The sequence below is a fragment of the Acinonyx jubatus genome, chromosome A1 (genome assembly GCF_027475565.1).
Source record: "Acinonyx jubatus isolate Ajub_Pintada_27869175 chromosome A1, VMU_Ajub_asm_v1.0, whole genome shotgun sequence".
Lineage (NCBI taxonomy): Eukaryota > Metazoa > Chordata > Mammalia > Carnivora > Felidae > Acinonyx > Acinonyx jubatus.
Genome location: NC_069380.1, coordinates 206551588 through 206568291, shown reverse-complemented (window position 1 = coordinate 206568291; position 16704 = coordinate 206551588). Strand labels below are relative to the sequence as shown.

At 36.1% G+C, this 16704-nt stretch overlaps 1 protein-coding gene across 2 annotated transcripts in view; it reads right to left on the bottom strand.

Moving 5' to 3' along the window:
* Window positions 1-1009: 1009 nt before the first annotated feature.
* NUP155 (nucleoporin 155) overlaps window positions 1010-16704 on the bottom strand; it is a 72998-nt gene continuing 57303 nt past the window's right edge. For both annotated transcript variants that reach the window (XM_015067613.3, XM_053201385.1), the window contains 10 exons: window positions 15862-16015; window positions 15556-15660; window positions 14724-14878; window positions 11532-11661; window positions 10271-10384; window positions 9425-9545; window positions 8661-8771; window positions 6142-6278; window positions 4336-4442; window positions 1010-3724 (listed from right to left, as the gene is read on the bottom strand). In XM_015067613.3, coding sequence (XP_014923099.1) covers window positions 3586-3724; window positions 4336-4442; window positions 6142-6278; window positions 8661-8771; window positions 9425-9545; window positions 10271-10384; window positions 11532-11661; window positions 14724-14878; window positions 15556-15660; window positions 15862-16015 — 1273 coding nt within the window. In that variant the 3' untranslated portion in view covers window positions 1010-3585. The remainder of the gene's footprint in view (window positions 3725-4335; window positions 4443-6141; window positions 6279-8660; window positions 8772-9424; window positions 9546-10270; window positions 10385-11531; window positions 11662-14723; window positions 14879-15555; window positions 15661-15861; window positions 16016-16704) is intronic.

Below are 16704 nucleotides of genomic sequence, written 5' to 3'. Positions count from 1 at the left end.
AATAACCTCATTAAACCCTAAAAACCTAAAATAGTGAGATAATTGAACAGATAAATGGATATTAAGAAAACAAACTTGCTAAGAAATTGGCGACTGGATTTGGAATGAGAGGGAAGAATTTAAGGATACTACTCATATTTGAGTGGAAATTTCAGATGATAAAGACTGAGGTATAAAATACAGGTGAGGGGCATCTGGCTGGCTCAGTTGGTAAAGCATGAGACTCTTGATCTCAGGGTCATGAGTTCAAGCCCCATGTTGGGTATAAAGCTTACCTTAAAGAAAAAGAAAAAAAAAAAAAGAAAATAGAGGAGGAGGAACAGGAGTGGGCAGATTGCAGGGAGAGGAGTGAACACAGATCCAGTCATATTTTGACTGAGGAGCTTTGGAGGTCAACCAAATACAAATGTTCATCGCACTAGCGAAAACTCAGGTGTGGGCTGGAGATATGATAATCCTAGCTCCTGCATGGTAAACTGATTAATCTTAAAAAGGGTTAGCATCCTGCTGATAGGAGCTTCCTAAATGCAAAAAGCGTAACTGAGGGCTTTAAAACAAATGTTTCATTTCAAGCATGTCATAATGCAGTTTAGAAATGACGTTTAGAGGCGCCTGGATGGCTCAGTCGTTGAGCGTCTGACGCTTGATTTCAGCTCAGGTCACGATCCCAGGATTGTGGCATCAAGCCCAGAGTTGGGTTCCACACTGGGCATGCAGCCTGCTTGACATTCATTTTCTTTCTCTCTCTCTCCCTCTGCGCCTCCCCCACTTACACATGGGTGAGCTCCCTTAAAAAAAAAATTTGCAATAAAAAAGAAGTAAAAATAATAGCATTGTTAAATTAATATTTGAAGTATAGAACAAAACTAAATAAAAATAGATTACATTAGTTCTTACCAAGTTTTAGATTTAAGTAAGTCTTCTACTTTAATCTTCTTATGAGGAAAATGTGCTTATTAGGAAAATAAAAGTTTGTAGAGTTTAAATGATTTACTAGAAGGCTCAAAAATATTCTGGAAAAAATGTTTTATTATTAAGAGAATTTAAATGAAAAAACTGATAGAAAAATGAAAGAAAATTATGTGCCCTTTCAAGACCTTTACATTTAATATTCCAGTTTTTCATTTTCTTGATACAACTATATCACTTTCATAATTTTTCCTCTCATGAAAAAGAGGAAAAGAGGGCGGGAAGTATCCTGAGGAAGAGAATGAGCAATCTGTGATCCTGAGATGAAATGAACTATAAAACATAAATGTGGAGGAAATGCATGTGATGTGTAGAGAAGTGTGTTCAATGAACAAGTCACTAGAAAGTCACATATGTTATAACTAAAGAAATGTTGGACATACATCACATGCATTTCAGGGTCAATATCCCATATCTTGCAGTTACTCAAAATAGATTTTTCTCTTCTTTCCTGACCATTTTGCCACATGAAAATGATCTACCTAAAACAAATATGTCACAATCAAGATCTTCAGTGACTCCTCACTGCCTACAATGAATGCACTGTTGCATAAACAATGTTATTATTCATTGTCTATATGTTTAATAGTCATTATAAAGAAATGTGTTGAATACATACCAAGTACAAAATACACTAATACAGTAGATAAATGTGCTAGAACAATGCTATTCCAAGTTTGATCCAATGACCACCAGTATCAGCATCACATTACAGGTGGAACATTTATTTTTTTGAGGACACCAGGTGGTTCTTATGAATTAAAAGTTTTAGAAACACTGTTCTAGACAGTTAAAAAGGAGAGGACCTAATGTCTCTTAGGGGTCTCACTCTCCCAAGGATATGGAAAACATCTGCTGAGTAGCTGGAAGTTTTATAAACCTCAGAAGATGTTCTGTGATGAAAGGAACAGGGTTAAGATTTCTGACTCCTAAGGACCATTTAGCCCTGTTAGCTTTCCTTTTGAAAGATATAGCTTTAATATTGTGAGTTGAGTATATTTAACATGGATATTAATGTGTTTGTGTGTAAATGGTCTAATTATATATACGTGTGTGTGTATACATTTTTTTTCCCAGGACTGGAGTCATGGCTAAATAACATTTAAGCAAGACTTTCATTTTAAGTAGACATCACAGAATTTTAAGCTTAGAAAATTAACAGTGTATAACTTAAATTTTACATATTAAAAAAACTAAAGGAACTGAAAGCTGAAAATTATGAGAGTTAGTGGTACCTATGTATGACATTTTGACAGTCTATTAAATATTATGAATTAGAAGATTATGGGAAAAAGGGAACTACATTCTAGGAGAATATGAAAAGGTCAACCCATGATCTTGGGAAAGTATAAGAAAGAAAAATATTTTCAAAATGTACTGTAAAAATTGTTAGACATGTTTTAGTGACAATAAGCAGAAGGTGATTACTCTTGATAGCATAAAAGGTGAAAGGAAAGAAGTCCATGTTCCTGCTTTTTGTTAGTCCTGGTCATTCCCACTCTATTCTCCTCCCTTGTTGCCATGACTTTGGGGAACTTGGTTAAGTTTATTCCAATTTGTTGAAGGCTAAAAACTACATTCCTAACGATTTTGCTTTATATATCATATCTTGGGTAAAACTCATTTATTATGGTTATTGACTGGGGAGGGAGGAGGGGGAATCAAACAGGGAGCAAATTCCCAGATGATGTTTATGTGGCCATTTGGTGCGTACTTTGAGAACCACTGCTTTAATGGAGTCAGTAATCAGTCTCAAGGACTGGTAGGTAGACACTAAAGGAAAACAGTATCTCTCTGTGTAGGTTTTTAGGACATAGAACATTTGTTACACATTTGCCACCTGCTCAAGAAACAGCCAGGTATGTATTAATCTTTAGGAATTGTGGCAAAATTAGTAGCTGGAAAGAAAGTAGCTGGAAAGAAATTTCCTTTCCAAAGATGAACCCAAAATCTAAATAATTTTTAAAAAGAGACAGTGTTTATTTGCCTGTATTAGGATTGTTGTAGGGGCGCCTGAGTGGCTCAGTCGGTTAAGCGTCCGACTTCAGCTCAGGTCATGATCTTGTGGTTTGTGAATTTGAGCCCTGCGTTGGGCTCTGTGCTGACAGCTCGGAGCCTGGAGCCTGGAGCCTGCTTTGGATTCTGTGTCTCCTTCTCTCTTTGCCCCTCCTCTGCTCATGTTCTGTCTTTCTCCCTCTCAAAAATAAATAAACATAAAAAAAAAAAAAAAAAAAAGGATTGTTGTAGAATCCAGTATTATGGGACCTGCTCAGCTAGCCTATTTAAGTTTTAGTATCCATATCCTTGGACTAACTTGAAAATGAATAGCATAAGTTCAAAATTTCTGCCTGCATTAAATTAAAAATAAGAGTTTCTAAATATTTTTTATTCTTGTGTTAAGATCATAGGTAATCTTAGTTCAGGTGTTTCTTAACCTGATTAAAAAACAAAATAGTAAAAAATAATTCATCTGGCAAATGTACTGTTTGTAGATAGTAGCCACTTTTAAAACCACATTTCTATTAAAGTTGTTCTTAGATTTACAGCACCTGATATCTGGACAGCTGAGCTTTTATTTTACAGATCAAAATACATAGATGAAAATACATTATAATATTAATGAAGCCGTTCGAGTTTAGCCTGAAGAGATTTAAAATTTCCTGTGATGGTTTGTACTGCTACTGACGAGCTCATAGACTGAAGCTCAACCAGATAACCACAGATAGCATCCAGGGACAGATTTGTAAATCTTCTCCTGTAAAAGAAAAGATACCTGATCAACTATCAATACATTCAGAAACATTTCCTCTCCCCTTTCTCACACGGGAGTTTGCTTTTTTTTCTCCCAAGAAACATTTCCTCCCATAAGACTTCTCTCCAACTTCTGCTAATTTTAGTATAGTCCCACAAAGAGCAAGGATTATAGGATTAAGTAAATGGTAAATAAATGAAAACAGACAAGAAATGCAGGAGATAGGTGAATTACCACATAACCACCATTTTCCTTTGGAAGATTATTATAACGGGAAAGAAGCAATTAAGTATGACTCCTAAAATGAAATTATTTACATTTTTTTGGTCTTTTCAAACAAATATACCTTGAAATGGCCAATAATATCACAAAGGCATAACTGAACTACACTAAGTCACTAATTCAAAACAGAAGCAGTGTAGAAGTAATTCATAACTCATATCACTTTACCTATAGAAAGGATTTAGGACAAGGTTTGAAAAATGGTAAAAACTCTAACCTTTTATACATGCTAATTGGTATCATTCAACCAGTTAGTCTCCACATCTTCCTTCATTCTCTCCAACTTAGTTGCCCAGATACCTATTAGAAACATTTGAAACGGTTATAGTTACCTCTCACAATTTAAAACTTGGCTAGGATTCTCAACATATCTTGCCAATAGCACATGTATGCAATCCAAAAGGTGCAGTGGCTTCTTCATTCTGTTCCAGAATGGATCCTATAAAGAAAATACACATCATGAGTTATAAAGCAAACTGTGTCAACTGATTTTTCTTTTCTTTTTTGTCAACTGATTTTTTAATCATTTATGTTTCTCTTCTTGATAGCTGTGACATCACTTTTACTTTACACCTATGCACACTTAGTCTGATACTGTAAATAAAAGACTAAACCAGTAAAGAATCTTTTTAATTAAAAAAAATGTTTTTCTCATTTTTTTATTTGAGGAGGGGTGGGGAGAGAACAGAGAGAGAGAAAAAGAAAATCTCAACCAGGCTCTATACTCAGCACAGAGCCCGATGACCCTGGGATCATGACCTGAGCTGAAACACTCGACTGAGCCACCCAGGCGCCCGTGCTGAAACCAAGAGGTGGACACTCAACTGACTGAGCCATGAACCAGTGAAGAATCTTAATTCTAGTTCTAGTTTTACCAGTTATTAGCTATGTGACTTGAGCCCTTGTCAGATGTAGCAGAAAATGGGGATACTACTACTTGCTCATTTTCCATCGTAGGCTCATTGTGGGGCTTAAATGAGATATACAAGAGCCTTGTAAAGCACTGCATAAACGTTTTGATGGTGCTACCATAAAAGAATAATATATACGTCAACAAGATTTAATTTGGATCTTTTATCTTAGGATAAAAATTACAAAATACATAGTCTGATAAGGCTCAATGTGGTAAGAAAGATTTTTATTTACATTGAGGTATAACTGACACCTGTTAATTTCAGGTGTACATTGTAACGATTCCCTATTTGTTTATACTAAGAAATGATCACCATAAATCTAGTTACCAGGCATCACCATCACAGTTAACAAAAGTTTTCTTTTCTGGTGGGGAGGAAGATGTTTGGTATATTTTAAATGAAGTTACAAGGAATAAATACACTGTTATTTTGTTTTGTTAAAGTAAATGGTAATTCTTTTTTTTTTTAAAGGTTACAATTTACTTAAAAAAAAATTTTTTTTTAATTTATTTTTGAGAGCCAGAGAGAGGCAGAGCACAAGTGGGAAAGGGGCAGAGAGAGACGGAGACAACAGAATCCGAAGCAGGCTCCAGGCTCTGAGCCATCAGCACAGAGCCTGATGTGGGGCTCGAACTCACAAACTGTGAGATCATGACCTGAGCCAAAGTGGGACGCTTAACCGAATGAGCCACCCAGATGCCCCATTAAATGGTAATTCTTAATGTATGGGTTTAGCCTATTCCACCAAGAGTATAGCAAATATAACTATATTTACTATTATGAAATATTTTATTTTTATAATATAAAGCAAAACAACTCATCGGTTTTAGGAATCTAAAATATGATAATTTATATTCAACAAATGAAGCAAATTTCTGATCGATTTTATCATATGAGATGTAAATAAAAATGCTCTCCCTCTTTTATCCAGAAAATGTTCATTTACCTTAAATAAAATTATTTCAGGGGTGACTGGTTGGGTAAGTCAGTTAAGCGTCCGATTTCAGCTCAGGTCATGATCTCCAAGTTTGTGAGTTTAAGCCCTGTGTTGGGCTCTGTGCTGACAGCTCAGAGCCTGGAGCCTGCTTCAGATTCTGTGTCTCCCTCTCTCTCTGCCCCTCCCTTGCTTGCACTCTACTTCTCCCTCTCTCTTAAAGATAAACATTAAATATAATTTTTTAAATAAAAAAAATATTATTTCATTTTATTTCATATTTTCCTTACCCGTGACTTGAACAAATGATCATATACTTCCAGTAGCCTAGGTAATGGCACTCCAATTTCATTCATTGTCTGTATTACAAAACCTACATCCCAGTTCAAAGTACAAACTTGCTGTTCTAAAAACTGCACAATAAAATCTGGAGAGGGAAAAAGATCAGAAATTAGAATTGTTAACTCCCTCCCCACCCTCAGCTTATTGAGCTATAACTGCCATATTACATTGTGTAAGTTTAAGGTATACAATGTGATGTGATACACATACATATTGTGAAATGTTTACTCCAGTAAGGTTAGTTAACATGTACTTCACCTCACATAATTACTATTTTGTTGTTGTTATAGAATTGGTAATTCCTGATACTAACAAGTAGGCCTTATTCTCATTTTTTACTACTTGTCATGTCATAAGATTGTAACAATAACACTCACATTCATATTTATGATACTTAAAATCCGAGACTGACCAATGTGAACATCGATGGGCAAGAGGAATCACCGAAAAGGCTGCTACTGAACCTGCGTCTCCTCTAGTATTTACCATACAAAAATTTTGCATAGGTAATCAAAATTCAAAAGCCCTAAACTTCTAGTTTGAAGCCCTCAGAAGTTTGTCATTGAAAGATGGACCAAAAAAAAAAAAAAAGGAAAGAAAGAAAGAAAAAGGACTCTTCTACCCTAAACTTTGTTGGGCTCAAAAATTAAAAATCCAAGTCAATGGGTGCCAGGGTGTCTTTGTCAGTTGGTTGTCTCACTCTTGGTCAGGTCACGGTCTCATGATTCACGAGTTCAAACCCTGCATCGGGCTCTGTGCTGACAGTGTGGAGGCTTCTTGGGATTCTGTCTCCCTCTCTCTTTGCACCTCCCTTGCTCACTCTCTCTCAAATAAATAAACATTAAAAAAAAGTAAAATAAAAATAAAACCTAAGTCAAAGCAGAAATACCTCAAAAGAAATTATGTATAACGTGGCCTTTTTAAAATTATTAAAATTGTTAAGTTTTAATTTTGTCTTTATTTTCCTCATTAATGAAATATCATGGCAGTTTCAATCTATACTTACAAGAAAAATGGCATGACTATAATGGTTTTATTTCTTGACATCTTCAGGGAAGAGGTCCTAAATCAGAGATGGTCTATAAACAAGTCTCTATCCTCATTTTAAAAAAAACAAAACAAAAAAGGGGCATCTGGGTGGCTGAGTCAGTTAAGCATCCGACTTCAGCTTAGGTCATGATCTCACAGTCTGTGAGTTCGAGTCCCGCGTCAGGCTCTGTGCTGACCACTCAGAGCCTGGAATGTGCTTCAGATTCTGTGTCTCCCTCTCTCTCTGCCCCTCCCCTGCTCATGCTCTCTCTCTGTCTCAAAAATAAATAAAAACATTAAAAAAACAAAAAACAAAACAAAACAAAAAAACCCCACAAAGAAAACAAACAAACAAACAAACAAACAAAAAACAGGGGTGCCTGGGAGGCGGAGTCAGTTGGGCGGCTGACTTCAGCTCAGGTCATGATCTCACAGCTCATGAATTTGAGCCCCGTGTTGGGGTTTGTGCTGACAGCTTGGAGCCTGGAGCCTGCTTCGGAATCTGTGTCTCCCTCTCTCTCTGCCCCTCCCCTGCTCACACTCTGTCTCTCAATCTCTCTCTGTCACAAATAAACAAACATTAAAACAAACAAACAAACAAAAAACAATTTAGGGGTGCCTGGGTGGCTCAGTCAGTTGAGTGTTTGACTCTTGATTTCAGCTCAGGTCATGATCCCAGGATTGTGGGATCGAGCCAGACATTGGGCTCGGCACTGAGCATGAAGCCTACTTAAGATCCTCTCTCCCTCTCTCTCTCTCTCTCTCTCTCTCTGCCCCTCTCCCTGCTCGTGTGCACTCTCTCTCTAAAAACAAAAAACAAAAACAAAACCCAATTTAATGTTATGTTGTGAGCACTTTCCTGGTTCTCAACATTTTTCAAAAACACTAGGTGCTTAACATTCTATGTTATGGGTGTATTTATGTTAATTTACAGTTGAAGAAAACATTACACATTGGCAAATGGCTAATAATTAAGAGTCACTACATAGATAACAATTATTGTCAGTATATTTGGATAAGAAAGGGGTTCAAAATTGCATTTTTAACACAACTATCTGCTATTTTAAAGAAAAATATGTCCTCAGTATAATAGACTGCAGTTGAATTAATCACAGATTGCCCATGCAGAAAAACACCAGCCATTTTTCTTTTCTCCTTGAACTTGCATAGCATTACCAACAATATAATCATAACAGTTTGTTAGCACTGTTTCCAGATAGATATATAAACCTGGAAGGTCAAAGAAAGTTTCCTATCTATTTATCAACAAATTTCTGCTATCTTTGGAAGTCTTTCTGGAGAGGCAGAAATAAACTGCTGAGCTAAACAGCAACAAAGAAACAATTCGACTCTGAAGAACATTGCATTTCCACTGCAATGAAGAAAACCATCAAAAGAAAACAAAACACCTCTGATAGCACTTAAGGTTATTGCTTACCTAAAGGAAAGAAGCGAGGTGTGCCAGCATAAATTTTGCCAAGGAGCACAACCTTGAGACTAAGAGCATGCATTCTATCTGGGGAGCTCAACGTCACACTTTCATTCAATTCTGCAAGAAAAAGACACACCATTAGAAACCTAAATTGTTTTTTAATGGGAAATGTTTAAATTGGCTATTTTATTCTGTTTCGAGGTACAAATGCCCTAGAAATGATTCTAATATAATGAGCAGATACTCTGTTTCTGTTAGTGTTTGAAATGCTCTTGTCTTACCAGGGCGCTCGTTACAGGATTCTGGGAAAGTGTCTCAGAATCCCTTATTAAGAAGTACAACCACAGAGGCTGCTGGCTGGCTCAGTCAGTTGTGAGTCTGACTCTTGACTTCGGCTCACATCATGATCTTACAGTTCTTGAGTTTGAGCCCTGTGTCAGACTCTATGCTGGCTGTGTGGAGCCTGCTTGAGATTCTCTGTCTCCCTCTCTCTCTGCCCCACCCTAGCTTGCGTGCACCTCCCTCTCTCTCAAAATAAATCAACAAACATTAAAAAAAAAAAAAGTACAACCACAAAAATGACACATCCTTTTCTCTGAGAGCCCTCTCCAGTATAAACTGAGGTCATTCTCTGGAGGACCACCCTTTGCCATGTCTACGTACCCTCCACTCACCCTCTACTCTAGATATAGGAGAGCCACTAGCAGCTTGCATTCCTCTACCAAGTCACTAAATAATGTATGCTAATATACCCGTAAGTGAGCACTTACCTTTCTCTATGATATCTTGCCAAAGTGTCTGCACCAATATAGGGTCTGAATAACCAGCACAATGAATTATTGCAAGCTTACACTCTGCAAGTTTAAACGGGTCAGCAAATTCCCCATAAAGCTGTCAGAGAAAATGTCATCATTATACATGCAACCAGAGGTCAGCAGTCAGAAATTAACAGTGATGCACTCTTTGACAATTAAAAGTAATCAAGGATTTTATTCAAAGTTCCTAATACATGATATAAAGACATGATGACATACAGCTGTCATAACCCCCGATTAAGAATGGTGAAGGCACGGTAAATACATTTAAATAGATTTCAACATCTGTGCCTTTTTCCCCCCTTGGCTGGCAGGGAGATACTGCAATGATATTTCTTTTATAATTAGTGTTGTCTAAACTAGGGTTTCCAAAATCTTGGAAATACTGACAAATCTCAGAGTGTTTCACAGTATTTGGAGAAATGTTCAAGAATAATTGAAAAAGGAATTGCTCAGAAATACAGAGTGGGAGAGGCTTGAAGATACAAGGAAACATAAATTACTTTTCCAAGACAAGAAACAAGGCCATAAAATAGATGGCAGGAATTTTAACAAAGCCCCACGTGAGGCTGATAGATTTTTGGTAGAAAATGGCCTGCAAAGAGCAAGTAAACTCTTCCTAAGAGTAAGATACCACAGCAGTGATTTGTCAGCCCAGCAACATGCTCCCAAGAATGGCTTATCTTATTTTGTGGAGATAGATTAATCTTTCCCATGAAACACAGAGTAGAACACAAAAGAAACAAGGAATCTGTAGATATTAGGTGACTGCTAGAGTAATTCAACTTGCTTTTTTATTACCTTAGTTATGTCCATTAGTTCGGAATCCAGCTGAGAAATTGCATCCTGTACAGAAGAATGATGGGAATATTGCCTTTGTAGTGTCTCTTGTATCTGAAGTTGGATCCTAGCAACCTAGTTTGGATTAAAAAAAAGCAAGTCTTATGTTCTTTATGATAAATCAACAAGTACTTGAAGGAATGATTCCTAGTATCTGACTTTAAGTTTGTTAAAGTAAAACTAACGTATACAAAACAGCATAGTGACTATAGTTAATAACACCATAGTGCATATTTGATAGGTGTTGAATAGATCTTAAAAGCTCTTATCACAAGAAAAAAAATTGTAATTATGTATGATGATAAATGTTAACTAGACTTAATACGGTGATCATTTTGCAATATCTAAAAATACTGAATCATTACATTACACATCTGTAATATGTTAGATGTCAATTACACCTCAATAAGAAAAATGTGTAAATAAAGACCTAGGAGACCAGCAACTCTTCATCACAACATAAAAGATTTCAAAGGAAGTATACTGTGGCAGAGAGCCTATGCTACCTCTAACATTCGTTCTTCCCATGACTGTAGCCAGACAATACCTAGATTATACTTCTCAACTCCTTTGCAGGGAGATACGGCATAAAATTAAGTTCTCTTCAAAGGAATGTGAGTGGAAGTAAAGTATGTCACTTCAGGGTTTAGGTCTTTAAGAGAGTGAATATGCGTCTTACATGTTTTTTGTTCTCTAACTCCCTTTGAGAGAAGAAAAGGTAAGACCATAGGAGACAATAAAGCTGTAAAATAGGGTCTTGAAATCAATCAAGTGGAAGAAAGCCAATGGCCAATCAGGAACACCCACTCTGTGGATATTTGTGAATGACGAATAAGCTTTTGTATTTGGACCATTATATACTTCTGGGTCTCTTAATTAGGGCAGTTCAACCTACTCTATTTCATATATCTACTCATTAGCTTCCAGAATAGATGGTAATTGTGATATAATGTCCTTGGTGTTGGAACAGTTGGAAAAAACCTTCAAAAATGCCACAGAGAAAAAATTTTAATTACAGTAATGTGCTGTGACCCAAGTGCTACAGACTTAAAATCTTTTAAAATATTTATATCTAAATATGAAAATAAACACATGTAGGCAGAAGAGACTAGAATAATGCTGACTGCTACTGACCTGTTATTGACTGGAAGGAAGAAGGAAAAATGGAATAAATGTGGCTACTGATCAATGCAGACAAAGCTTAAGTATCTTTAGCACTTACTTCCATTTTTTCTTCTAATTCATGAAGGAATTCACCATCTGCGGCTATTGATGAAATGGCAGTGGAACTTTTGGCACTAAGAATGGCTCGAGCAATGTACTCTAGTCGCTGCTGAAGTGAAATTTCTGTGCTGGGAGGAAAAACTCTTATTTTTATTTATATGAATTCTTAAGGATCCAATATACAAATATATCAATTATGACACATTATTTTTTATACACCAAATGAACATAAAAGGTCATTTAAAACTTGAAAAAATTATTATAGGATTTCTAATAAAAGAGATCTACAATTTAAGGCATCAAATAAAGAAATACTTAAGTTTATAGCCAAAAAAGTTACATCCTATTTTAAAACTTTAATTCAGTATATTAAAACTTGGATTCTTCTAAAACTAAAATTAAGGAAAACATTCTTGATTACTCCTCACATTCTTCGCTTCTCTACCTGAATATGGCCAATCTACATGTGATCATCCACAAAACAACTAGATTGACCTCTTAAAAACAAACATCCGATTATGTCACATGCCTTCACCCACTCCTTCAACCTCTGCTCCTTCTACTTGCTCCCTTGTTCACCATCTCCAAGCCAATGGCTTTTTTTTTGTACTCTAAACATGATAAACTTGAATCGAATAGATTGCCTCTGCAGAGACCACTGCTCCATGCCTGGACCCCTTCCTCTGTTCTTTAACAGCTGCCTATCCGTGTCACTTAAGAATCAATTTTTATGACAATTTGTGAGGCCTCCTCTGACCAATCTTAACTAGAGCAGCTCCTCACTCTCGTCCTCATCCGGCAATTTCTACCATACTATCCTATTTTTATTGTATTCACAGACCCTGAACTTGCATGCATGAAATCTACCCACTGGAATGGGAGCTCCCTGGGAATAAAAATGGTGTTTATGTTTCTCACTACTCCTTGAACATACATCACTGGTGCTCTCGCTGGCTGGCTGGCAGATGTCAGAAAGCCCCAAACATGTATCCATCTCCATGGTTACCATCTTTAGTCCTTTCCAATCCCCTAACTCTATCAGATGTGGTTCTTTGACATTATAAAGTGACTTGGCATTAAAAACAAACACGCTAATTCATTTGGTTGGTGGGAACCTCTCAAAGCAACCAGTATTAAATGTAACTTTTGATATCCCCATTACTTTCGATTTGAATCAGGAAAAAACTAGCTTTTCCTTTCAGAGATCTCAAACTGTCCTTCTGTATAACTATGGCTTCCATATTTTCACCCTCCCTGCTCCCCCCCTGCAAAAAGCAAAAGGGAAAAAGAATTAAGTCCTTTCTCCCTTCTATCTTTCAAAGTACAGGTGTAGAGGACAGTTACTTCGCACTCACCATCTCTTAATGTTGCACATAAAGGACTATTTTAGGAGTCTGTTTAGTACATTTAGAACCCATTTCTGAAGGAGCTTCCCTTTCTTTCCCCTCTCATCTCTAAAAAATACATACTTGAATTAAACATATTAAAAGTGGTAACATTTCTAAATTACTTAAAATAGAACATTCTATAACTACAAATTTATTTTTTGCAGACTATATATACAAAAAGTATAGTGATAAAAAGTAACATTATAGTTGGAAAGATATTTTATTGTGGAGAGAGATGGTAAGCTGAGAGCTAAATTGTGGATGGACAGGGTATCTCACATGAGGAAGAAATTCGGTTACATTGTATTATGTATAATGAAGATATGGATAACAAGTATTCTTAAAAGTCAGAGAATTTCTGAATACTTAATAACAATAAAATTATTGTTATAACAAGGAAAAAGGACAATAAATACTAATGGAAGAGCAATTAAGAACACATATATACATACTCACATTTGCTATTAGTCACATCTAGACTCTTTAAATTTATTTTACTTTATTGTATGTACATATGTATGTATTTATTTATTTTTTTTAATGTAAGCTCTATGCCTATGGTGGGGCTTGAATTCACAACCCTGAGATCAAGAGTTGCAAGCTCTACTGACTGAGCCAAACAGGTATCCCCATAAATGACCATTCTGATTAGTTTGGTTTAATAACCGCTTTGCTTCAACAACATCCTCCTCCTAACTTAACTGATCTACAGTTTTTAGAAATAGCACTTGCATTATTTTGGCAAAGAAAATTCCAAATGAAAACACAGGGTCAAATTAATGATCTATCCAGATTGTATTAAATCGTATTTTGAGGGTTGTCTGGGTAGCTCACAGCTCAGTTGGTTGAGTGTCTGACTCTTGACTTCAGCTCAGGTCATGATCCCAGGGTTGTGGGATAGAGCCCCACAATGGGCTCTGTGCTCAGTGGGGAGCCTTCTTAAGATTCTCTCTCTCTCTCCCCCTCACTTGCTCTTTCTCTTAAAAAAAAAATTGTTTTTTGATATGATAATCGAACTAGAAATTTCAATGCTTTCTTTAACAAGATTCTTAATAATCTTCAACATATATGCTCAAAACTTTTTCAGTAATTTAAAACAATGTGAGAGCAGAGGAAATAAGTCTAGAATTAGTAAAACACTTAAAATTGTAAAGCCTTTGAGAAGTTTTTGTCCTTTTAATTAAGAATACTAATTAACTGCTTTTAGTAGGAAAGAATCTAAAGACAAACTTTAAAGAAAAGTTTCAGGGGGTGCCTGGGTAGGTCAGTTGGTTAAGCGTCTGACTCTTGATTTCAGCTTGGGTCATGATCTCATGGTTCATGGTTCATGAGTTCGAGCCCCACATCAGGCTCTATGCAGATGGCACAGAGCCTGCTTGGGTTTCTCTGTCTCCCTCTCCCTCTGCCCCTCCCCCAACTCTCTCTCTTTCTCAAAATAAATAAGCATTAAAAAAAAAAAAAGGATTTAGAAGACAGTTTGGATAGAGAAGGTATTGGGTATTTGGTACCTTCTACACACTATGAAAAACGAAAAGAGAAAACTGTAAACTTTCAGTCCAAGTAAAAGCATTAAAATTCTACATGCATATAACCTGAATGAGGTTTTCTTTCTTTTCTTTTTTTTTTTTTTTTTTTTAAGTAGAGTCCACATCCAACATGGGGCTAAAACTCACAACCCTGAGGCTGAGTTGCAAATTCTACCAACTGAGCCAGCCAGACGCTATTTATTTTCTGAAATCTGGATGTAACTAGATCTAGGTTAGTTATCAATAATTCTTCACAGTGAGAATATTATACCATACCTATGCATGTCAGCCAATTTGGACAGTACACGAGCAGCATTACTAAAGCTTCTGTTCTTTTCATAATATCTCCACAGTAAATCCATATAACGAACTTTGTTTTGATCAACTTTGGCCATTCGGACTAGATGTGGCTCCAGAAATGGAGAAGCAATCTGCAAATTATACAGTTACTCAGAAACATTTTCTAACTATTTACTTGCTCTTTATGTAGTAACTATAACATTTTAAGACTACAGGTGTGCCGTGTTTCATGAATACATTAGCAAAATTATAATCCAACAGAGGACAGTTTTTCTCATTATATATGTATGACTTTTGTTTTATCAGAGTTAAAGAGCTGCTATGATACTTAAATGAAGCTGATTAAAATAATTACAATCCAATTATAAATCTTAATAAACTTTGAAAACAGAGCTACAGATTCCTAGACTCTTAGCTCAAAGACATCCTTGCCATTATCAAATGTCATACATTTATTTTACAGACTGAAGAACACTGAGACTTAGGATAGTAAAAAGACATGTGTGAGGTCACATACTGAATTAACACACAGGTAACACCAAGTTTAGGTCTCCTAATTCATAATCCAGTGATTTCCACCCCACTATATAAACAACCCATATCAGCCTTAAAATAATGAGAAAATTAGAGCAATAACTTATTTTGCCCACTAGGAAAAGATTATTACGTTACCTGGCTTTACTCTAACACCTAATGGTAGGTTCAGGATAAGAAAATGAATTTCCTGTAAATATATATATGCTTAATCCATTGTGTTATGTTACTTGAAAATACAAATTAACAATATTAGAATAAAAGTATTTTTTACCTGCAATAGCTTATCTGCAAGATCAGCTTGTATTAGCCAATTATAAAGGGCGATACTAAAGAGCTCATCTTTGGATCGTTGAGACAGTTTAAGCATTTGTTCAAACTAAAATAAAAAAAAAAGGAAAAATTACCAGTTAAAGGCTGTTGCTGAACATCATGACCATCAACCTTATAAAATCCTGAAATCGAGAATCATTAAATGCTAAGTTCTCAGAGCTACTACCTTTCCCAAGAGGAGCTGTCACCACTACTACACGGAACTAAACAATGTAATTTCAAAATAAAAATATGCTATGTCTCTTACATGATGTCCTGCTTCTTCATTACTCAGCATATTGGGGTCAGATGACAGTACTGGAGGCCCAGGTTTTTTGGGTACACTGGGAGACTGAGGAGCAGCCTTACTTTGATTTACCAGTTCTTGAAGCGTGTCTGTAATACACTTGTAACTGTTTAATCTGAAAAAGAATGGAAAAGGAACAACTGCATTATTTAATGAGACAGCAAATGACTTATCTAATTTAAATACACAGAAGAATTTGAAGACTATTTTGGGAAACAGATGTATGTACACACATGTATTTGGATAAAATAATACAAATTGTATACTTTTTCTAGGTTTTAGGAACATCTGGTTAACCAAAAAAGACTGAAGTTATAAAAATGAATGTATCAATAAAATCACATTTTAGATAGGTTATATATTTTCTTTGTGGACACACATTTTTTAACAGTCATTACTAATTGTGAACATTTAAAAATCATCCCTTAAAATAAAATACGCATCTTCACCCAGAACCAGAAATTAGGCAGGGGAAGAGATGGTTCCAAATAAGTTAGCTCATTCATTCATTCATTCTTTATTTATTTAAGAGCGTGAGCACACATGAGTTGGGGAGAGGGGCAGAGGGAGGCAGTGAGGGAGGGAGGTGGGGAGAGAGAGGGAGGGAAAGAGAGAGAGAAAGAGAGAGAGAAAGAGAGAGAGAAAGAGAGAAAGAGAAAGAGAGAGAGAGAGAGAGAGAGAGAGAGAGAGAGAGAAAGAGTAGAAAAGGAATCTCAGGCAGGCTCAGCTTGGAGCTCGATCCCACAACCCTGGGATCATGACCTGAGCCAAAACCAAGAGACTCAACTAACTGAGCCACCCAGG